The 25,894-nt window shown below is 35.0% G+C and overlaps 1 protein-coding gene across 1 annotated transcript; it reads left to right on the plus strand.

The window, feature by feature from the left end:
- Window positions 1-24,425: 24,425 nt before the first annotated feature.
- LOC308513067 (olfactory receptor 6C6-like) lies at window positions 24,426-25,382 on the plus strand (the record flags this gene model as incomplete). Its single annotated transcript, XM_081082865.1, has 1 exon — window positions 24,426-25,382. The coding sequence occupies one exon, from the start codon at window positions 24,426-24,428 to the stop codon at window positions 25,380-25,382; it is 957 nt and encodes a 318-aa protein (XP_080938991.1).
- Window positions 25,383-25,894: the final 512 nt, after the last annotated feature.

Below are 25,894 nucleotides of genomic sequence, written 5' to 3' on the forward strand. Positions count from 1 at the left end.
CCCCCCCCCCCGCAAAAAACAAACAAACAATGGTCTTTGTTAAGAAAATTCTTACATTAAAGTTTACATTGTATTAGCAATTAAACTGACAATAAATGCTTATCACATAGTTTATTCTGTTTTATCCTATCTAATGCAGTTTCTCTGAGGTGTGTTTAAAACATTTTTACTGGATACATGTTCTTTTATTTTTAAAGAAGTTATTGTTTTTATTTATTTAGTTATACTTTGAAATCTTCACCCAAGGATATTTTTCCATTGATTTTAAAAAAAGTGGAAGAGAGAAGGAAAGACAGAGAGAAACATCCATGTGAGAGAAACACATGGATTGGTTGCCTCCTGCATGCACGCAACCGAAGTACACTTGACCCGAATCAAACCCGTAACCCTTTGGTCCGCAGGCTGACACTATCCATTGAATACATGATCTTAAACATTCATTTAAATGTGTTATAGTCCAAACTTTTTGAGGTTTTCCTCACAGAATTTTTTTTCAATTGTCTGTATTTTATATCATTAATGTTATTTTTGGCTATATTTTACTTCTACTCTTAGAATATCAATGTTATACATTTTTATGCTTTTTAGAATAGTCTAGTGCCTCAAAGACATTTTTTCCCCAGTGTACAAGCAGAAATCTGGAACTGTATACTCTGGTTAATTAATTTCTTTTTAAATTCCTCTGACAGTGAAAACCCTAATGTCCTTTAACTCTCTGCTATAGTTTCATATTCTTTAGATCTTAAAAGTTTTTTTCCTACTAGGCTTCTAGTTAAGACCAGATTATTTTTATATTAAATATATTGTTATTTATGTTTTTCCATTATTTCCTTCTAAACGCATTTGTCAATATTTTCACTCCTTGAATGTATTGCAGGAATTACATTCAAAATTTATGACAGACAAATAAGGGGACATTTAGTGTATGTTTAAAGAGAAATATCCTGATTTTTTAATGTTTTTGGTCAACCTATTTTAGCTTGAAATACACTCTACCACCCATTATGAATGACATTGAACAATATCAGGTTTAACAAGGGTTAGCAATTTTTCAAACATACTTCAACATTCTCTCTTAAATTTCACATACTTGATAATTGTCTTCTCTGTCTCATTAACCACTTATACGTCAACTCATGTTGTCTTTGCATCATTTAAACTGCTCTAGCCAAGGTCATCACTAGCTTCCCTCTTGTTTCAATCATTAAACAAACTTCAGAATTGATTTAACTCAAATTCTCTTCTACATATAAATTGTGAATTTATGAAAGTCTTTACCGCTTATTTTCTACCATCTCACATTATCCTGAGTTTCTTCCTCTCACTTTATCTATATTTTTCCATTTTCTTCTAGCAGCCCTTTCTTTTCTAATTTCTAGGGTTGTTGGTGCACCTGAAAGCTTTTTTCTAGGCAATATTCTCTTTCACTCTGCTCTCTCTCTAGGAGGTCCTAATAAATAAGGTGACTTCAAATAGGCTGATGATTCCTAAATTTATATCTGCAGGATTCTGACTTCAACATTAACTTGTTCTTGGACATCTAGATCAGACTTAGAGAGTTTGAATTAGTGTAAATGTGTATTTCCTTTTTCCTATCTGAGAGTCCTTGAGCAATTTGATTAATTTCTTTATCTTGTGTTTCTTTTTTATTTGTATGTGTATGCATGCAAACTTCAGATAAAATAATATGTACATCTTAGGGTTATAATGAAAAATTTAGATAATATAGATAAAATATGTATAGCCACATCTGAAATGAGGTGGACATTCATTACTGTTCACAGTATTGGGCATTCTTATTTTGTAATCTTATTATTTCCTATCAAGAGTCCTCCAAATGTGCACATTTCATGATTTTTAATATGGCACTCATGACTATTTTTCCTTCCCTGTCGATAATAAGTCTCATATAAAAACATTATTTACCATTCTTTTTTCTTTACTCCCATTTTCACTTTATCACCATGTCTTGCCATTTCTGTTATCTTTTTAATTTGTTCTTTTTTTCTTTAACATATTTTTATTAATTTCAGAGAGTAAGGGAGAGGAAAATAGAGATAGAAACATCAGTGGTGAGAGAGAATCATTGATCTGCTGCTCCCTGCACATCCTCTACTGGGGACTGAGTCTGTACCAAACCAAAATCGTGACCTCCTGGTTCATAAGTTAATGCTCAACCACTGAGCCACCCTGGCTGTGCTGATTTGTTCCTTTTATTCTCTCACTCAGAACTCTACATTTAGTCTTGGTGTCTTTATCTTATAGCTTAAATATTGTAAAAACATGTTAACATATGATTAACATATATCTTTGCTTTTCCCATTCATTATTTTAAAATCAATGCACTCCGAATCATTTTTTTAAAAAGTCCAGATGTGGTTATCTCTCCCCTATGTATTGTGGAAAACATTTTTGAACTGACATACATCCTATGGTATGTATTTTCAAGAAACTCTTGTTCTATCTCTCAGTTAAATTGAATATAATTCATTTTGACTTTAGGTAAGAATTGAGAAGAGAAAAATGAATACAGTCATGAGTTTTCAGTTTTAAATGCATTAAACATTTAGATTAATGCATTAATGAAATACTTCAGGCAATACATATTTCATTCAGAGTAGTGACTAAGGACAAAGTCTCTCATCCTTAGAGAATTTGTGAACTTTCTTTATCAGGGGATAAGAGAGTTGGGGGATAGGCTAAAGGGTGTAGTGGTTCGGAATAAGATCTCTATATTTGGGGGCGTTTGTTATCTTCCACTAATACGGAGCCCGAGTAGCAGAAGGAAAGAAAAATAAGAGAGATTTCTGCAGTTTCTTTTCCTTGTAGAGATGTAAGGGGAACAATAATAATAATTAAGTTGCTCATTGAAAATAGGCTAAAAAACCCTTAGAAAGTCACATAGTTTTCTCATTGTAAACATTGGTATAGAATTAGAAGGGTGTTCTTATGTCCAGCGTGACATGAAACTAAAGAAAAAAATTGGATACTTGATAAATTTTCCTGTACTGCAATTTGCCACAGGAATACTAAATGGGTCTTATAACTTATACAGAGAACTACTGGAACTTAAGAGTAACATGGGAAAAGGAAAGAAATGATCCAGGACAGTGAGGCACATGAATAGATGTTCGAGGACCAGAAGAGATGATGGATACTGACATCTTTATTTCTTAACACAGTGGAATAACGTAGGTGTTCCAGAATTACCATGAACCTGGGTTGAGAGAGGCAGCACAGATATATGTAGATGATTCACTAGAGCAAGGTGGTGGAGTTAGGGAGGACTGATATTAAGTTAATAAAAAAAAAAATTTTCTTTTCAGAGTGTAAATGGAGTTTTGTAACTGAAACATTAATTTTAATTCTTTCAATCATCCCTTTTTGCCCTCATTACAAAACTTAAGCTTCTTAGTTAGCATATGGAGATCTTTCTAATATTTTCAGTATCAGTTCACACAATTTACCTCATGTCTTGTTCTGTCCTACTAAGGTACTTGCACTGGCTGCCTGCGAGAGATAGGATGCCATAGTGATCAAGAACATGACCTATAGAGTCAGGCTGCTGGTGTCATCTCTCTTGATTCAATTTGCTTTCCTAGACTTATCTACTAGCGGTTTCCATTAAAGGCGATGCTTAAAATTACCTGTGTAGAGACTCAGACGCTTCTCATATGGTGTTAATGATCTCTCTAATGGTAGTCTCTAACCTTCCTATCCCTCTTTTAAGTTTTGATTTAGGTACTAATTCCACCAGGAATCTATCCATAACTTTTTAAGATAGAGGTAGCTTTGCCTTTGCTATTCCCATTGTACCCTATGATTATTTTTTATTATTGCTTTTATGACTAAATTGACAGGTTGTATTGATAAATTTTATTTTGACATTATTGTGTTCCAAGCAGCAAGCTTACCTCCACGGGGCATAGTAGATGTTCCTTAAAAGTTTGTGGAAATAAAGGACTATTGTATTTGCCTTATTTTCTTTAAAATTTGTTTTAAAGGTATTTTCTTTAACATGACTTAGTAGGTCTTTAAAATGACTTTAAATATTTGTCTTAGTTTTTACTTGAGCTGATTGGTAAAAATGAACTCATTTTTAAAGACTGCCTTTAATATTATGTAGGTATGACTGAGTACTGCTTTCGTGTGGACTGATGCCTAGTAAGAGAAAGTATACTTCCTGTGTTTCTTACACAGTCTCTGACTGTGAAGTTCTCATTTCTCTTTTCCTTTTTGGGTTCAGTTTCCTACATAATATGTAGTTCATGAAATTATTGTGACTGTTGATTGTGATAGTCCATGCAGAGTGCCTGTTAGATTATAAGTAAACACCATTACCTCTATTTTCTCTCCTTCTTTCACCTCCTCTCTTTTTTTCTCTATAACCTGCTCTAGTATAGATGATATTGTGTGAGGGCACTAATCAGTAATCACTACAGCTATTGTGGTTTTTTTTTCTGCATTCTTTTTTTGTTATTGTTAATTCTCACCAGATGAAATTTTTTCCATTAATTTTTGGACAGAGTGGGAGTGAGAGAGACATTGACAAGAGAGGGATACATCAATTGATTGCCTCTGGCATGTGCCACATCTGTGGCCCTGGGTGAACCTGCAACCTAGGTACATGCCCTTCACCAGGATTCAAACCCGAAACCCTTCAATGTGTGGGGTGACGCTCTAACCACTTAGCAACACCAACCAAGGCACTTCCTGAATTCTTTATAAAGCTTATGAATTTTGGTGCCTCTGATTACCTGTTCATTGTTCTGTGAAGAAATTCTAAGGGCAGAGCTTAGAGACTGCAGTTTTGAATATGAGGCAATAGGCACTTCACATTTCTGTCTCAACCCCATTAACAATTACATGGGCAGCTATTGCCTTTTGTAAATAAAGACTATATGTCTTTTGTTGTCTCTGCATTCCACGTAAGAAAATAATTTTCCATGAGAAATTTAATTAGTTTGGTATATTAATGGCTTCACTTATTTCTAGCAATCTCTACCCCACAAGAAAGCTACAGTTGTGTTTTCCGAAGGTCAGAGGAATAGAAGTCTGTGAATAGAATGCTGTTAGTTGTTACTATCAAGACTGTAACATATAATGGCATTAGAGAGCTAGAGACAGAGAATTACCTGTGGTTTACAGGCATCTCTGCAGAAAAGGAGCACTAATCTAGGCTGAGGGGGAGAAATAATTAGCTGCTAATCAGGTACCTTTTTAGATAAGGTCGTATAGGAATTGCCCTTGTGAACCAAACTGAGAAAATTCTTAAGCTCTCAATACTTCACTGTGGCATTTTAACTCAGAGCATTGTTCCACTTTCCTAAACTCTCCTCCCTTTCCAATCACCAATACCAAAAGTTTAAGTGATACCAAATCACTTAAATACAAGGTTGTTTTTTAGAAGATTTTGAAAGATGATTTCTGATTTTTCTGGGAAAAGACTTTTACACAGTGAAGGAAGATTAAGTTGACATTTATTATCTTAGGCTCTTATGGATGTACAGAGGCCCTCTGTGTGGATAACTAAAGGGCCCTTCATGACCAAATTCAGTTTTGGTATTCTGTGATGGCAAAATTTAAGTGAATGTTCTGGTAGACCACTTTCATTCAGGTGAATTTTCTATATTTAAAAGAATACTTGCAATTAAAATGAGCTCATTAATCACTAATAACATTTCTGATAATAGTGGAAGATATTACAGATATATATATATATATATATATATATATATATATATATATATATACAGCCTCTTGCTATGAATACTCATGAATTCCTTCAGAACATATTTATTGAAAACCTATCATATGACAGGTAGTGCTGTAGATATTAAGGATAAAAGGAGTGAATAGGTACCGACTCATCTCTAATGAAGCATGTAATAAATATTTCAAATGAGTATAATCCCTTCAGATTTCTTTTTTATAATACAAACTAACATTTAGAAATAACTATTTTATTTTTCAGAGACACCCGATATTGCCATCTCTGATTTGTAAATAGATTTAGTCTTATATTTTCCAGAGACTAAAGAACTAAAATTTTGAATGAAGAAGGAAACTGAATTGCCAAACATACATACTTACTCTTATGGAAGGTAATCCTGGCTTCAGTTGACTCTGTAATCTGGTAGTCCCAAAGGTGAAACGAAAGTATAAGTGGGGTCAGTTAATGTGGCCAAATGCTCCTCTCATGAAGACATACACATTCACGGATAATATTTTTCTAGTAGAAAGTGCCAAAAGACTCTTCCTAAAGGCTCTATTTCACTTCAAACCTAGGGAACAATTTCTTATATCTGAAAGCTGAAATAAAAAGTCATGTATTTTAAATGTCTGAGAAATATAAGGCTGTTTTCTAGAAGATTTTGAAAGATAATTTCTGATTTTTCCTGGGAAAAGATTTTTACACAGTGAAGGAAGATTAAGATGAATTTTATAATCTCAGACTCTTATGGATGTACAGGGGCCCTCTGTGTGGATAAGTAAAGGGCCCTTCATGACCAAGTTCAAACATGACTAATGATGTTAATATGCACTGAATTTTGGCAAAATACTAGAGGGAGCAGTGGGAATAGTGTCCTTGGAGACAATAAGATGCAATAATTTTAAGAGACACATTCCAAGTGCAGAACAATAATTGTATGATGAAAGATAACAAAGTATTCACAAAAGACAAAATTGCTTTGTCTGTGTTTTCTATGAAAAAAAAAAAAACACCAAACAAACCTTAAAAGTAGTATAAACACAGTTTCCAATCCTACAACTGTACATACTTTCTCAGGGTAAAAATATATGTTTGTACTATAATTTTCTGTATTGCACTCTTTTTATGTGTATGCCATTATCTAATAAAGCTTCCAATATTTCACTCTTAAAACTTATATATAAAAAATCTCATTTTTAATAAACATCATTGATTTTTTTCTATTTAAATGACCACAAGAGCAATTTCTGATGCAAAGCCCTCTTACATATTAGAATTTTGAAGTTATTGCCACATTTTGCTTCCAATGTGTAATACTACATTATATGCACACCATGTTTGGGTCTCTGTGTCACTATTGGCATTGTGGGGTCTGAAGGAATCCCACCCTTATTCCTTACTTGAGTTTGAGTCAACAAGAGAGTAAAAAGTAGGCAAGGAAATGGAGATTAAAATATCAGTTTTATCTGCCTGGTACTGGCACAGGAATAGACATATAGACCATGGAACAGAACAGAGAACTCATAGATCAAGCCATTATGCTCAATTAATATTTGATAAAGGAGGCAAGAGCATATAATGGAGTCAAGACAGTCTCTTCAATAAATGGTGCTGGGAAAATTGGACAGATACATGCAAAAAAATGAAACTAGACCACCAATGTACACCATATGCAAAAATAAACTCAAAATGGATAAAAGACTTAAACATAAGACAGGAAACTATAAAAATCCTAGAAGAAGCCATAGGCAGCAAGATAGCAGACATTTGTCATAGCAATATCTTTACCAATACAGCTCCTAGGGCAATGGAAACTAAGGAGAAAGTAAACAAACGGGACTACATCAAAATAAAAAGCTTCTGCACAGCAAAAGAAACCATCAACAAATCAACAAGAAAGCCCACTGCATGGGAGAACATATTTGTCAATGTTATCACCGATAAGGGTTTAATCTCCAACATTTATAGGGAATTCATTCAACTTAACAAAAAGAAGATAAACAATCCAATCGAAAAATGGGCAAAGGACCTAAATAGACACCTTTCAAAAGAAGACATACAGAAGGCCATGAGACATGAAAACATGCTCAAAGTCACTAATCATCTGAGAGATGCAAATCAAAATAACGATGAGGTACCATCTCACGCCTGTCAGAATGGCTATCATCAAAAAATCAACAAACGACAAGTGCTGGCGAAGATGTGGAGAAAAAGGTACCCTCTTGCACTGCTGGTGGGAATGCAGACTGGTGCAGCCACTGTGGAGAACAGTATGGAGTTTCCTCAAAAAGTTGAGAATGGAACTCCCATTTGACCCAGTGATCCCACTTCTAGGAATTTATCCCAAGAAACCAGAAACACCAATCAGAAAGGACTTATGCACTCTTATGTTCATAGCAGCACAATTTACTATAGGTAAAACTTGGAAACAGACTAAGGGCCCATCAGCAGATGAGTGGATTAGAAAACTGTGGTACATCTACACAATGGAATGCTATGCTGCTATAAAAAAAAAGGAATGTTTACCATTTGCAACAGCATGGATGTAACAGGAGAGCATTTTGCTAAGTGAAATAAGCCAGTCAGAGAAAGATAAATATCACATGATCTCACTCATATGTGGGATCTAATGAACAACATAAACTGATGAACAAAAATAGAACCAGAGTCATAGAAGCATCAAACAGACTATCAAACCTATAAGGGAAGGAAGGCAGGGGGTGAGGGAGTAAGAGATTAACCAAAGGACTTACACTGAGTGGCCAGATTATTATGACCACCCCATCAGTACAATGAAGTTAATTAGTTATGCAAATAATAATAATAATAAAACATTGAGAGTATTTGCTTAGGAAGTTTTCAATATTCAGTATTTTTGGAAGTGTCAATGAAGTACTGATGGGGTGATCATAATAATCTGGCCAGTCATAATAATCTGGCCACTCAGTGTATATGCATGCATATGAGCATAACCAATGGACACAGATGGGGGTGGAGGTGAGGAATGTGCTGGGGGGTGGGGGTGGCTGGAGAGTGGTCAATGGGGGGAAAAGGGAACTTAACGTAATACTTTAAACAATAAAGAATTTAAATTTAAAAATCAAAATCAAAAATAAAATGTACAAATTAAAGCTCAATCTCTACTGAAAAAAATAGAGTATTATGATTTGAGAGACTTAAGTATTTGACAACATTTAGGCAATCTTAATGTTTTTCTATTTTTCAATTCATTCTTTATCAAATTTATTGGGGTGACATTGGTTAATAAAATTATATAGTTTCAGGTAAAAAGAATTACCAGTTTTATTATAGCTAGAAGTATTTAAAACATGGCTTTGAACATCCTGATAAGAAGCTCCTGAGTTAGTCATATCTCTCAGATAGACAGTGCTAGACCCCCAACTCTACCACACCACTTGGGGCAAACCCTTTTATTTCATGAATTTGAACAGTCTGACATCTGTCTGTAGAAAATACAGTGTAAATCAGGAGAGGGAATAGGAATATCATACAGCCATTTACTAGTTCAAAATCCATCTGTCAGGTAAGCCTGCTTTCCACCCCAGGAGCAGGATAGTAGGTGAGTGGCCAGGAGATTGCACAAATAAATTATTGATAAAAATCCTCCAAATTTTAGAAATAAATCAGAATGACTATCGTTACCATGTCATAATTTGATGGGCCATCCAATAATTATTTAATTATGCAGGAAAATGCACAGGCATTTGACTTGGCTATGTACTTTTGCCTAAATTCCAGCCACTGTGAAGTGAAATTGTAAAACTGTGGCTGTAGATTTGTGTTCAGTAGAAAACATATCCTAAAGGTCACAGTTTAATGGCACTATTGGATATTAGCCAGTTCAATATCTATCAGATACTGAACAGCAGTCTTCTAATTATATAATGTTATTCCTCAAAATCTTTGAGCGGTACCATTTTACTGGTTAATGTCAAATTACTTGAATAAAATATTTTGCATGTGTTAATTGAATAACTGTATGAGTCATGTATTTTTAACTTGTTGAAATTTCTCCTTTTTTATTGTCTAAAGTTTTACATATGTCTCCTTTTTCCCCAATTGACCCCACCTCCTCATTCCCATCCCAGGCAAGCCCCAACAGCCCCAGTGTCTGTGTCCATTGGTTATTCTAATATGCATGCATACAAGTCCTTTAGTTGCTCTCTAAACCCCTTCCCCTACCATTTGTCTCTGGATCTATTCTTGTCCATTAAATTATGTTGATCATTATACCCCACATATGAGTGAGATCATGTGATATTTATCTTTCTCCGACTGGCTTATTTCACTTAGCATAATTCTCTCCTGTTCCATCCTTGCTGTTGCAAATGGTAAAAGTTCCTTCTTTTATATAACGGCATAGTATTCCATTGTGTAGATGTACCACAGTTTTTTAAATCCATTCATCTGCTGATGGGCACTTAAGTTGTTTCCAAAACTTAGCTACTGTAAATTGTGCTGCTATGAACAGAGGAGTGCATATATACTTTCTGATTGGTGTTTCTGGTTTCTTGGGTTATAGTCCTAGAAGTGGGATCACTGGGTCAAATGGGAGTTCCATCCTCAACTTTTTCAGGAAACTCCATATTGTTCTCCACAGCGGCTGCACCAGTCTGCATTTCCACCTGCCGTGCATGAGGGTTCCTTTTTCTCCACATCTTCGCCAGCACTTGGCGTTTGTTGATTTGTTGATGATAGCCATTCTGACAGGCATGAGATGGTATCTCATTGTTCTTTTGATTTGCATCTTTGATTTGAGTTTGAGCACGTTTTTCTATATCTCTGGGCCTTCTGTATGTCCTCTTTCAATAAGTGTCTATTTAGTTCCTTTGCCCATTTTTGATTGGATCATTTATCTTCCTTTTGTTAAGTTGTATGAGTTCTCTGTAAATTTTGGAGATTAAACCCTTATCAGAAATATCTTTGGAAAATATGTTCTTTCATGCAGTGGGCTTTCTTGTTGTTTTGTTGATGGTTTCTTTTGCTGTGCAGAAGCTTTTAATTTTGATGTAGTCCCATTTGTTTATTTTCTCCTTGGTCTCCATTGCCCTAGGAGCTGTGTCTATAAAGATATTGCTACGACATATGTCTGCTATTTTGCTGCCTATGGAGTCTTGTAGAATTTTTATGGTTTCCCATCTTACATTCAAGTCCTCTATCCATTTTGAGTTTGTGTTTGTGTATGGTGTAAGTTTGTGATCTAGTTTCATTTTTTTTTGCATGTATCTGACCAAATTTACCAGCACCATTTATTGAAGAGACTGTCTTGACTCCATTGTATGCTCTTGCCTGCTTTGTCAAATATTAATTGAGCATAATGGTTTGGGTTGATTTCTGGGTTCTCTGTTCTGTTCTATTGGTCTATATGTCTCTTTTTGTGACAGTACCATGCAGTTTTGAGAACAGTAGCTTGGTAATATAGCTTGATATCCAGTATTGTGATCCCTCCAACTTTATTATTCTTTCTCAGGATAGCTGTGGCTATTCAGTTTCTCTTTTTATTCCAGATGAATTTTTGGAGAGTTTGTTCTAGATCTATGTAATATGCTGTTGGTATTTTAGTATGGATTACATGGAATCTCTGTAGATTGCTTTGGGTAGTATGGACATTTTAATGATGTTGATTCTACCAATCCATGAACACGGTATATTCTTCCATTTGTTTATGTCTTCTATCTCTTTTTTTCAATGTCCTGTAGTTTTCTGAGAACAGGTCTTTTACATCCTTAGTTGAGCTTATTCTTAGGTAACTTAATTTTTTTGGTGCAATGCAAATGGGATTTATTTTGTCATTTCTCTTTCTGTGAGTTCATTATTGGTATGTAAAAAAGCCATATTTTTGGGTGTTAATTTTGTATCCTGCTATATTTCCAAATTCATTTATTATGTCTAGTAGTTTTTTGATGGAGTCTTTGGGGTTTTCTATGTATAGTATCATGTCATCTGCGAATAAGGACAGCTTTACTTCTTCTTTTCCAATTTGGATGCCTTTTATTTCTTCTTCTTGTCAGATTGCTATGTCCAGCACTTCCAGTACTATGTAAAACGGGAGTGGTGAAAGTGGGCATCCCTGTCTTGTTCCTGTTCTTAGGGGAAATGAATTTAGTTTTTGCCCATTGAGTATGATGTTGGCTATAGGTTTGTCATATAGGGCTTTTATTATGTTGAGGTATGATCCCTCTATTCCCACTTTGTTGTGAGTTTTTAATCAAGAAAGGGTGTTGGATTTTGTCAAATGCTTTTTCTGCATCGATTGGTATGATTATGTGATTTTTGTCTCAGTTTGTTTATGTAGTATATCACATTTATTGATTTGCGGATATTGTACCATCCTTGCATCCCCGGAATAAATCCCACATGGTCATGGTGTATGATATTTCTAATGTGTGGCAAAATCATATTTGCTAGAATTTTGTAGAGGATTTTAGCATCTATGTTCATCAAGAATTTTGGCCTGTAGTTCCCTTTTTTTTTGTGGTGTCTTTATCTGGTTTCGGAATTAGGCTAATGCTGGCTTCATAGAAAGAGCTTGGAAGTGTGCCTTCTCCTTGAATTTATGGTATAGTCTGAGGAGGATAGGTTTTAGTTCTTTTAATGCATGGTAGAACTCCCCTGTAAAGCTGTCTGGACCAGGGCTTTTGTTTGCTGGAGGATTTTTGATTACTGTTTTAATATCTTTGGTAGTTATCGGCCTAATCAGGTTTTTTGTTTATTCTTGATTGAGTTTTGGGAGCTTGTATTTTCCTGAGAATATTTCCATTTCATCTAGGTTGTCCATTTTGTTGGAGTACAGTTGTTCATAGTATTTTTTCATAATTGTTTGTATTTCAGTGTGATTGGTTGTTATTCACCTTTTTCATTTCTGATTTTGTTTATTTGGGTCCTCTCTCTTTGCTTCTTGGTGAGCCTGGCTTGAGGCCCATCAATCTTATTTATCCCTTCAAAGAACCAGCTCTTGGTTTTATTTTGTATTATTTTTTTAATCTTTATGTCGTTTATCTCTGCTCTGATCTTTATTATTTCCTTTCTTCTGTTTATGCTGGGCTTTTCTTGTTGCTCTCTTTCAAACTCTTGGAGTTGTAGGGGTAGATAATTTATTACCATTGTTTCCTGTTTTTTGAGGTAGGCCTGTAGAGCTGTGAACATCCCTCTCAAGACTGCTTTCACTGTGTCCCATGGATCATGGATAGTTGTGTTTTCATTGTCGTTTGTTGCCATGATTCTTTTTATTTCTTCTTTGATCTCCTTGGTACTCCAGTCATTGTTTAATTGCATGCTATTTTGCCTCCAGGTTTTTGATTTTTTAAATACTTTTTATTGTAGCTGATTTCTAGTTTTATGCCATTGTAATCTGAGAAGATGCTTGATATGATTTATATCTTGTTGAATTTGAAGAGACTTTGCCTGTGTCCCAATATGCGGTCTATCATTGAAAATGACCCATGTGCACTTGAGAGCAATGTATATTCTGTGGCTTTGGAGTGAATTGTTCAGAAGATGTCAATTAATTCCATCTGTTCTAATGAGTGATTTAGGATTGATGTTTCTTTGTTGATTTTTTTTTTTTGTTTAGAGGATTTTTCAAGTGGTGTTAGTGGGGTATTAAAGTCCCCTACTATGACTGTATTGCTGTCAATCTCTCCTTTGATATCCTCCAGAAGTTTCTTTCTTTCTTTTTTTTTAAAATATATTTTATTGATTTTTTACAGAGAGGAAAGGAGAGAGATAGAAAGTTAGAAACATCGATGAGAGAGAAACATCGATCAGCTGCCTCCTGCACATCTCCTACTGGGGATGTGTCCGCAACCCAGGTACATGCCCTTGACCGGAATCGAACCTGGGACCCTTCAGTCCACAGGCCGACGCTCTATCCACTGAGCCAAACCGGTTCGGGCCAGAAGGTTCTTATTTATTTAGCTGCTCCTGTATTGGGTGCATATATGTTTACCAGAGTTATATCTTCTTTTTGGATTGCTCCCTTTAGTATTATGATGTGGCCTTCCTTATCTCTTGTTATGGCCTTCACTTTGAGGTCTAATTTGTCATATGTAAGTATTGCTACCCCAGCTTATTTTTTATTTCCATTCATCTGGAAAATGTTTTTTCATCCCTTCACCATCAGTCTGTGTGAGTCCTTTGTTCTGAGGTGGGTTTCCTATAGACAGCAGATATATGGGTCATGTTTTCTTATCCACTCAGCTGCCCTATGTCTTTTGATTGGAGCACTTAATCCATTTAAATTTAAAGTGAGTATTGATAGGTACATGTTTGTCTCCGTTTTTATTCTTTATGCTGATTGTCCTCCTTTCCTTCATATTTCTTCTTTTTACAGCAGACCCTTTAGCATTTCTTGCATTGCTGGTTTGGTGATCATAAACTTCCTTAGTAATTTTTTATCTGTGAACCTGCTGATTTCACCCTCAATTTTGAATGATAGCCTTGCTGGGCACAGTATTCTAGGATTCAGACCCTTGCTTTGCATGACTTTGTATATTTCATTATATTCTCTTCTGGCCTGATGTGTTTCTGTGGAGAAATCAATCGGGTGTCTGATGGGTGATCCTTTGTAGGTAACTTTCTGTCTCTCTCTGACAGCCTTTAAGATTTTTACTTTGTCGTTGGTATTTGCCAATTGAATTATAATGTGTCTTGGGTTGGTCTTTTGGTGTTCATGTTTGGGACTCTGTTAGCTTCTTGGACTTGTGTGAGATTTTTCTTCCCTATATTAGGGAAGTTTTCTGTCATTATTTCTTCAAACAGGTTTCTTTTCCTTGCTCAGTTTACCTCTATTCAGGTACCTCTATTACGCAGATTTTGTTTCGTATCATGTTGTCCCAAAGTGCCCTTAGGCCAGCGGTTCTCAACCTGTGGGTCATGACCCCTTAGGGGGTTGAACGACCCTTTCACAGGGGTCGCCTAAATACATCCTGCATATCAGATACTTACATTATGATTCATAACAGTAGCAACATCACAGTTATGAAATAGCATCGAAAATAATTTTATGGTTGGGGGTCACCACAACATGAGGAACTGTATTAAAGGGTCTCGGCATTAGGAAGGTTGAAAACCACTGCCTTAGGCTCTCCTGTTTTTTATGTTTTTTTCTAGATGCTGCTCTGCTTGACTATTTTTTCCTACCTTGTCTTCTAGCTCACTGATGCAATCCTCTGCTTCTTCTAGTCTACTGTTGATGTTTTCTATTATGTTCTTTCTTGCAGTGATGTCATTTTTCCTTTCTTCTTGGTTCTTCTTCATTTCCTCTTGGTGCTTACACATATTATTGAATTTCTCTTTCATCCTTTTCAGCAACTTTATGACCATTGCTCTGAATTCTTTCTCTAACATATTGATTGCCTCTATTTCTTTTAGTTCCTTTTCTGGTGATGCCTTCTTTCTTTTTTTTATTTTCTTTTTTTTATTTTTATTTTTTGTGTGTTTTTTTCTTCTTAATTAAATCTTTATTGTTCAGATTATTACATTTGTTCCTCTTTTCCCCCCCATAACTCCCCTCCTCCCAGTTCCCGCCCCACCCTCTGCCCTCACTCCCCACCCACTGTCCTCATCCATAGGTGCACGATTTTTGTCCAGTCTCTTCCCGCATCTCCCACACCCCATTCCCCCCCAAGAATAGTCAGTCCATTACCTTTCTATGTCCCTGATTCTATTATTATCACCAGATTATTTATTCACTTGATTCTTAGATTCACTTGTTGATAGATGCATGTTTGTTGTTCATAATTTGTATCTTTACCTTTTTCTTCTTCTTCCTCTTCTTAAAGGATACCTTTCAGCAGTTCATATAATACTGGTTTGGTGGTGATGAACTCCTTTATCTTTTCCTTATCTGTGAAGCTCTTTATCTGACCTTCAGTTCTGAATGATAGCTTTGCTGGATAAAGTAATCTTAGTTGTAGGTTCTTGGTATTCATCACTTTGAATATTTCTTGCCATTCCCTTCTGGCCTGCAAAGTTTCTGTTGAGAAATCAGCTGACAGTAGTATGGGTACTCTCTTGTAGGTAACTGAATTTCTTTCTCTTGCTGCTCTTAAGAGTCTCTCTTTGTCTTTTGCTCTTGGCATTTTAATTATGATGTGTCTTGGTGTGGTCCTCTTTGGATTCCTTTTGTTTGGGGTTCTCCATGCTTCCTGGACTTGGAAGCCTATTTCTTTCACCAGGTAGGGGAAGTTTTCTGTCATTATTTCTTCAAATAGGTTTCCAATATCTTGCTCTCTCTCATCTTCTGGCACCTCTATAATTCTGATGTTGGTACGCTTGAAGCTGTCCCAGAGGCTCCTTACACTATCTTCGTATTTTTGGATTCTTTTTTCATTTTGCTTTTCTGGTTGGGTGTTTTTAGCTTCTTTGCATTTCAAATCATTGACTTGATTCTTGCGGTCCTCTGGTCTGCTGTTGGGAGTCTGTATAATATTCGTTATTTCAGTCCGTGTATGTTTAATTTTTAGTTGGTTCTTTATCATTACATCGAGGGTCTCATTAGATTTGTTGAGGATCTCATTAAGTTTATCAGCGGCTTCTAGACAGTTCTTGAGAGACCTTAAAAGTGTGGTTCTGAACTGAATATCCTCCATTGACAGTTTTGTCCTGTTTCTTTGTCTCCGCATTTTTTATGCTTTCTTGGTGCACCCCCTAGTGGTCTTTGTGTGCAGTCCTCCTGTAGTTAAGCTTTGATTGTTGTAGTTAATACTAGGGGGATTTGACCTCCAGGCCAGCTGGCTGTGAGAATCAGCTGTGTCTGCAGTGAGAGAAATTCTGTCCTCTAGGGAGGTGCTAATCTAGCCCTTGCCTGAGGCTATCTGGCAAATGGCTCTGCGCAGGGCTTGGGAGGGGTGGGTGGGTCGCTCGGGCTCGGGATCAACAGGGTGGGCCGGAGAGAGCAGTTATGGCTGCTCTCAGTTCTGTCCCTAGGGGCTCTGCCTCACAGAGTCCCAGCAACCGCTGCAAACTTCGGAGAGAAAGCTGCCTTCGAGTTCCGACCGAAGCCAGACAGTCCCGCTTCTCCCGTTAGAGTCTGGGTCCCTAGAGACTCGCCCGGATCTGGAGCTCAGAATCTGAGACTCCCTCCCTATTGAAAACACCAACCGCGCCCTCCACTGCCAGCCCGCTCCGCGTGCACTCTGCACCTGAGTATTTCACTTCAGTACTGCGCCTCCTCTGAGTCTGGATATGATATTCTCTTTCCTCCTAGTTGTAGAATTTCCACTCAGCCAGCCTTCCTGTGGTTCTGGATGATGTCCGTCCCTTCTTTCTTTTGTATTCAGGATGTTTCTTTGTCTACCCATGATCCCTCCTCTCATGGTGTCTGGTTATATAGCTCTCTCTCTCCTGCATTGACTTAAAGGCACAAAATACAACACAACAAGGCACAACACCCAAGGTTGTGCCACCAAAGAAAAGAGAATTAGGGGATAAAAAGAAAAGAGAGGAAAAATTGTATTGAGAAAAGTAAAAAAATGTAAGAGAGAAAAGAAAGAGAATAAAAAAGAATGGCGGAAATATATGTATATGGGGAGAAGATGCCATTAAAACAACAACTAATCCAAAAAATGCAAACAACAAACACCCAGAGATGAATAAAAACTACAAAAAAACAACTTATAAAAAAAATGCAAAACAAACACCCAGATGAATCTGAGGAGGGAGTGCTTATTTCCAGAAGGTATGGTCAAGGAATTGAATGAATGGAGAAATAGCCTCACTTCATTATAGAGGAGGTAGAAAGAGAATTAGTGTATAAGATGAAAAGTTAAAAACAGAAAATATAAAAAAGGAAATAAAATATATATAGAAAATAAATATATATATAATATATATATTTATTTTCTATAAAATATATATAGAAAAGAATATATATATATATATATATATATATATATATATATATATATTCCCCTTCTTTAATATATCTATCTATGTATTTGTTAACTATTGGAACAGGAGAATAGAGAGTAGATATGCCTGAGTTGGTGATTGGAATTAGTTAAGCTATTAGTAGAAGAAGAGAACAAGCTAGTTGAGGAAAAACAGAAGCAAAAAAGAGAAACAATCAAACAAAAATGAAACTAATCAACAATCAAACAAACACACAACAAGACAGAGAGAAAGAAGAAGGCAAAACAAAACAAAATAAAATGAAAAACAAAAAAAGAAAAGAAAAGGAAGAGAGAAAAAAATTTGGATAGTGAAGAAAGAGAAGAGAGAATTGTGTATGGACTTAGAGCAGGGGAGCAGAATTTAGATATATAAGTAAGATCAAATTTTAACAGGAGGTAAAAATAAAGGATAGGGAAAAACTAAAGCAGGAAGAGGGTAAGAGAAAAGAGAACTCTGGTGCATTGTTTGTAGGTTTTCAAATTGATGCAGCCACTTGGGAAAACATTGTGGATGCTCCATAAAAAATATGACTACTCTATGACCCAGCAATTGCATTTCTGGGTATTTACCCAAAACACTAATTTGGAAAGATATATGCATTTGTCATTTATAAGAGCCATTACATGAAAACAGCTAAAGTGCCCACCAAGACAATTGGATGAAAAATGTATATGTACAATGGAATTTTACTCAGCCATAAAAAGAATGAAATTTTACCATTTGTGACAAGCTGGATGGACTTATAGGTTATTATTTTAAGTAAAATAAGTCAGACAGAGAAACACAAATAGCAATACTTTACTTATATATAGAGTATAAAGAACAAAATACAGAAACAGACTCATAAAGACAGAGAACAAAATGATGGTTGCCAGAGGGAAGAGAGGTTGGGAGTTGGGTGAAAAAGGTGAAGGAAGTCGAATAAGTACAATTGGTAGTTACAAAGTAGTCACAGGGACGGAAAGTACAGCACAGTGAAAATAGTTAATAATATTGTAATACCTATGCATGGGGCCAGGTGGGTACTAGACTTATTGGGAGGATCTATTCATACATTATACAAATGTCTAACCACTATGCTGTACATTTGAAACTAAAATAAGATTGAATGCCAACAATAGCTGAAAAATAAGAATACATGTCATTATGTTTCTTAGTTATAAAGAACACTTTATTATTTCTTCTTTTGTAGGTATAGTGATGATGAATGCACTTAGATTTTGTGTTTGGAAATTTCTGTTTCACTTTTAATAATATATTGCTGTATAAGACATTTACAATAAGGGCACAAATTAAATTCTACCTATTAATTAACCTTTACTAATATATACAACCGTATAACCACTACACAGAACAAGGCATAGAATATTAGCAGCAATTAAGACAACTCCCTCTTACTCTGCCAGTCAAGATTCAATGAAAAGTAGCCACTGTTCTAACTTTTATTATTATACTAGAGGCCCAGTGCATAAAATTCATGCATGGGGGTGGGAGGGCAGTGTCCCTCAGCCCGGCCTGCACGCTCTCCAATCCAGGACCACTCAGGGGATGTCCGACTGCCGGTTTAGGCCTGAACCCACAGTCAGACATCCTTCTCACAATCCAGGACCACTGGCTCCTAACCACGCACTTGCCTGCCAGCCTGGTCGCCCCCAACTGCCCTCCCCTGACAGCCTGGTTGTCTGCAACTGCCCTCCCCTGTCAGCATGATTGCCCCTAATTTCCTGCCAGCCTGAATTTGCCCTAACTGCCTCTGCCTCAACCCCCGCCACCATGGCTTTGTCTGGAAGGAAGTCAGATGTCCAGAAGATGGCAGGTCGACCCATCAAATTAGCATATTACCCTTTTATTAGCATAGATACAAGACTCTGGCTTGTGTCTGAACTTCATGTGAAGGAATTAATACACTATATATTTGCATAAATCTTCTTTTGTACAATATTTTCCTTTGTTTGTGACACCCAAAAACTTATGACATATAGCAGCAGCTTTTTTATTTTCAATATTGTACAACATCTCAGTGTAACTATATGCCAGTTTATTTGTATTACTCTTAATGTACATTAAAGTTGCCCGCTCCTGCTTATTTTCAATAGTACAGATAAGACTATCTTATTCATGATTTTTGTTTACACATGCAGACATTGCTGGTGATAACATACCTAAATTAAAAAAAAAACTTTATTTATGAAAGAGAGAAAGAGAGAGAGAGAGAGAGAGAGAGAGAGAGAGAGAGAGAGAACATCAATTTGTTTTTCCACTTATTTATGCATTCATTGGTTGATTCTTGTATGTACCCTAACCCGGGATTGAACCCACAAATTTGGAATATCATAACAACACTCCAACCAACTGAGGTCCCTGGCTAGAATCTATACCTAAAATTTTAATTGTTAGTTATACGGTATATTTTACAAAGTGGATGTACCAATTATACTCTTCTGTGCAGTGTGTGAGAATTCCTTACTTAGACTCTGTGTTAGCGAATGTATTCCTTTATGTGACGTACCTGAAGTTATTTTGCTTATTCTCTTTGCTTTTTAAATAAAAATTATTGGAGTATAATTTATACATAATAAAATGCATCAATTTTAAGAGTAAAGTTTGAGAAAATTTGAAAATATCCATCCAAGTAATCAACGCCCCCACTAGGTGTATAATATCTTTGTTATCTCAAAACATTCCTTCTCTGATCTCCTTCAATTACTGACCTGCTTTCTGTCACTATATATTTGATTTTCCTGTTGTAGAATTATAAATGTATGGAATACAGCATGTACTATTTTGTGTCGAAATATTTTGCTCAGCGTAATGTTTTTGAAATTTTCTATTTTATTTGTTCTAACAGTTTATTCCATTTTGTATGTAGCTGAGTAGTTTTCTAATATATGAATATACCAAAATATGTTTCCCCATTCAATTTTTAAATTTATCTTTATTGTTGAAAGTATTACATATGTCCCCTTTTTTATCCTATTGACTCTATCCACCTGGCCCCCTCACCCCCCATACCTCTCCGCTCTGGCCTTCACCACACTGTTGTCTCTGACCATGGATTATGCATACTAGTATATACATAAAAGTTTTTGGTTAATTGCTCTTCCAACACCCCCACCCTCACCTTCCATCTGAGATTCATCAGTCTGTTTCATGCTTCTATGTCTCTGGATCTATTTTGTTCATCAGTTTATTTTGTTCATTAGATTTCACATTTGAGAGAGATTATGTGATACTTCTCTTTCTCTGACTGGCTTATTTTGCTTATCACAATACTGTCCAGGTCCCTCCATGCTGTTGCAAATAGTAAGAGTTCTTTCTTTTTTACAGCTGCATAACATTCCATTGTGTAAATGTATTACAGCTTTTTTAATCCACAAATCTGCTGATGGGCTGTTTCCAAATCTTAGCTATAGTAAATTGTGCTCCTATGAACATCGGGGTGCATATATTCTTTCTGATTGGTATTTCTGAACTCCCATTTGACCCAGTGATCCCACTTCTAGGAGTAACTGATTTTTAAACAAGATTTAAATCAGTTGAAAAACTGTAGGTTTCTATAGACATTTATCTGATGTTGTGTTTGTTGTATAAGAGCAATATTTGGGCTGCCATTCAACTCTGTGAATTCTGATAGTTGACTTGAAGCTTTCTTAAGAAATTTTCTTAATATTGACATAAGTTTGCACACTGACAGATGATAACTAGAATTAGTGGGCAATCACATTGTAAAGTATAAACATATCAAGTCACTATATTGTACACCTAAAATTAATATAGCTAACATAATGTTGAATATTAACTATACTTAAATTTTTTAAAATTTATAATTTAAGAATATTTTTAAAAAAGAAATTTTCTTCATGTTTAAATACCAATAGCAAGTCTTTTAAAACTTCCTTTTCACAACTTTTATTTGGATCACGATAAAGTTATCAGGGAATTTGTTTCATAATAATTTGCATATAATATATGTAACCTATCCACTTAACTTTAGCAGAATCTTTTATATCAATACAGTTCAAAAGTATAAGATATTTTAAATATATTTTATTGATTTTTTTTTACAGAGAGGAAGGGAGAGAGATAGAGAGCCAGAAACATCGATGAGAGAGAAACATCGATCAGCTGCCTTCTGCACACCCACCACTGGGGATGTGCCCGCAACCAAGGCACATGTCCCCGACTGGAATTGAACCTGGGACCCTTCAGTCTGCAAGCCGATGCTCTATCCACCGAGCCAAACTGGTTAGGGCAAAAGTTTCAGATATTTTCATTCTCCTGAAAAGGTCCTCATGCCATAAAATTAATGTGCCATCATAGGTTTGCTTTTCCCATATTTCTAAGCAACAACTCTAACAAAAACACTTTCTTAAAATTAAAAGAGAAACCTCAGAAATATTTTAGTAATATACAGTTAAAACTCTTATTTAAATTGAATTTCTCTGCAACATTAAAATCTAATATTGGGCCTATTATTATTATTATTATTATTATTACTACTACTACTATTATTATTTTAGTAATAGTGAAAAAATGTTTCTTACTAAAGACCAGAAGGTTTTCCTATATTGTCTTTAGACTATGAAACAATTCATATTTTTATTTCATATTTACTAGATTAAAAAAAGGATCAGCTGAATGGAATTTCCTTTATTGGCACATAAATTGTACTTTCTGAATATGTCTTTAGGGGAATATTGTTTGCTATTGGTTCCCTTGGGTCCTTATTGAGCCAAAAGATAAAATTTAGTTTGAATCATGGGATATGTTAAATTTCTGTACTTAAACATATTTCTTCTTAGATTTTAATCACCTGTGACATAACACTTCCAGTTAAAGACTAAGAAGAACTTAGTGAAAATTTAACCAAACTGGAAGGGATGGTAGAGATACATCCATGTTCTTTAGTATCTGAATAATGAGATATGTTGTGAGTGTGAACTTAAGTGAATAATGGAAAATATTTTGAAAAAGAAAGAAAACACATTTCACTTTTTATTTGAATCCTTCTGAAGAAAACATTGATTTTTGTAAAATATCCTTTTAATAATTGAATGAAGTCCTGAAATGATTATCATCACTCTTAATTTAGTTAGTTTATGTATTCTACTATATATCATAACAAAAAAGGAAATCCCAATGTGCTGTGTGTAAGGTAAGTCAAATTTTAATATGTCTTTTTTTAAATCAGAACTTAGGAAAATATTTTGGAAGTATAAGATAATTGAACTTGTCTTTAAATTGTCTTATTGATCCATTCTTTTTGATGAAGAAATAAAAACTTCTATAAAATTTTGCTATGAACACACACACACACACACACACACACACATATATGTAGCATGTATTTTCATAGATAAATGACTAATTCATTTTATTTATCTAACCCTATAACTTTAACTGCATTAGATAAATTAGAAGGAGCTATTTTTCACTTTTTGAGGAAATCTAGCAAAATATTTACACCTAGTTCAAATTTAAAAACAATTGGTGTGTTTAACAAAACTCAGAAGATTATTTAAACTAGAAAATGATGAAATAATGTCTTTACTACTTATAGTTTGCCTACCATGTCATAAAATTCCACAGACAATGAATAAGAAATGTAGACTTATATTTTAATGAAAAAAGTGATTAATAGAAAAACTTAAGGAACAATCAAATGGAAATATTATGTGGAAATGCAAGGACTAACATTATTCACAAACAATAAACAGATTAAAACTGGTGGTAAGAATTCAGATATGTTTAACACAAAGATTCTAGGGATTTAGTAACTTTAAAAAGAATATGTATGAATAAAATAATATCAGGTTATCTAGAAAAGTAGAGGAATATATTTGAATAAACTTAGTTGATAAGAAATAAAAGTACTTATGTGACATTTGATTTTTTTCTATTATAGTTTAAAATTTTAAAAAATGGGGGAAGAAGAAAGACTTTTGAATATCATCTGGCAATTCTGAAAACTGGCTAAGACAAAGAGTCTTGCTCTACTACAAATAATATAATTAACAGAAAACAAATTGTAATCAGTAACTATGGGATATGGTTATAACACTAGTCAGTGACAAGAACTGTGACTGTGCTTAAGATCATTTTATATGCAAGCAAAGCTACAGCTTCTTAATGTAATCTGCACAACCATAAAGAAGGTAATATAAAACTATTATAATTGAATAAAGTAAAAATAGATTAAAATATAAGAAGACTTATTTCAGTTTTTCTGTTTGTTTATTTCCCAAGTCATCCAGATTTGAATAATTGTTACTGATTTACTGGGAATTTTCTAAGTGTTGAATCTAAAGGCCACTGATAAAATGTATGAATAGGCAAGCAGATGGAGTTGAAAAAAATGTAAAGGAAATGCTACAAAAAATAAAAGAAAGGACATATAAAATGGAACTTAGTGATGAGTAAAAGGAATAAAATTACTTAAAATATTTGCTAATTTCAGAAAATAGAATATCTAAACTATTTAAATAGTCTATTAGGGTAAAGTCTTTGGAAGATGATATAGATCAATGTTAAGTTGTGGGGATAAAGTTTTAATGACTGATAAACCACAGTAAGACTTATTTCAATCTTGTTAAAGGAAAATACTCAGCATTTTTATAAATATGACTGACTTTAGAGGACATATTCATTTTGATGAATTCAAAGTAGATTTGTGAAAATATTTACACATTGACAAGTTTCTGAATGTGAAACATTCTATGGTTGAGAATAAAGAAACCTATTTTCTCACTTGTGCTTTAAATTTTTTTTCTAGCTTTGATAGGAAAACAAAAAAGAAATGAACAACTCAACAGAAATAGAGTTCATTTTGCTTGGACTGACAGGTGACCCTCTGTTGCAAATTGTGATTTTCCTGTTTCTATTTTTCAACTACATCTTGAGCCTGACGGGGAACTTAATTATCATCCTCCTCACCATGCTGGATCCCCGTCTCAAGACTCCAATGTATTTCTTCCTCCGAAATTTCTCCTTCTTAGAGATTTCATTCACAACCGTCTGCATTCCACGATTCTTAATAAGCATTCTGACTGGGGACAAAACAATTTCCTACAGTGGTTGTGTAACTCAATTGTTCTTTTTCATTTCATTAGGAGTTACAGAATTTTTCCTTCTGGCTGCCATGTCCTATGACCGCTATGTTGCCATCTGCAAACCGCTGCACTACCCCATCATTATGAACAGCAAAGTGTGCTGTCAGCTTGTACTCAGCTCTTGGATATCTGGATTCCTAATCATATTTCCCCCTTTGGTCTTGGGACTCAAGCTGGATTTCTGTGCCTCCAAAACGATTGATCACTTCCTCTGTGACACTTCTCCCTTACTGCAGCTCTCTTGTACAGATACGCATTTCCTAGAGTTGATGGCCTTTGTCTTGGCTGTGGTGACACTTGTCATCACTTTGCTGTTAGTGGTCCTCTCCTACGTGTACATCATCAAAACCATTCTACAATTCCCTTCTGTTCAACAGCGAAAAAAGGCCTTTTCCACCTGTTCCTCACACATGGTCGTTGTCTCTATTACTTATGGGAGTTGCATCTTTACATACATGAAACCTTCAGCAAAGGAACGGGTGTCTTTAACTAAAGGCGTAGCTGTGCTCAATACCTCTGTTGCTCCCTTACTAAACCCCTTCATTTACACTCTGAGGAACCAGCAGGTGAAAGAATCTCTCAAGGATACGCTTCAAAGATTTTGTTATTTTGAAAACAATGAGACAAAATTGGGGTGTAAGTAATATGTTGTCGAAACATGAATGGGGAAATTGAAAACAATGTTCAGTTCATTCATTCATAGCTATGCCATTTCTCCCCTCAATGATTTATATCATATTAGGCTTACTAAGTCTTCCTGGTCTCTGTACTTCTCTCTGTTCTTTCTGAATAGATCTTTTTACTCTTTAGTGGTAAACTGCCTTCTCCAATTCAGAATATTAAATTCCATCTTTGACTAGAAATATATCTCCCCATAAATGATACTTTCATGTACTGAATGCCTTCAAAAACTAAACCTTGCAAGATATACGTGGTTAATTATTTCAACATGTGTGTGCTAATTGCTAAGCATTGCTTTTAAGTATTTTCTCAGCTAAATTGTGAGAGAAAACTCAAAATTTGATAATTATAACATGCAATAATTGCTATTGTGATGAAAAAGAGAGAAAAATTAAATAATTTTAAGGATCATGGTAACCTTTCAAAAAGTTATTTATGCTGAAACTTGAAGGTTGACTAAGGAAATAAAAAATTC

Source organism: Myotis nattereri, assembly GCF_964212035.1.
Source record: "Myotis nattereri genome assembly, chromosome: 2".
Classification (NCBI taxonomy): Eukaryota; Metazoa; Chordata; class Mammalia; order Chiroptera; family Vespertilionidae; genus Myotis; species Myotis nattereri.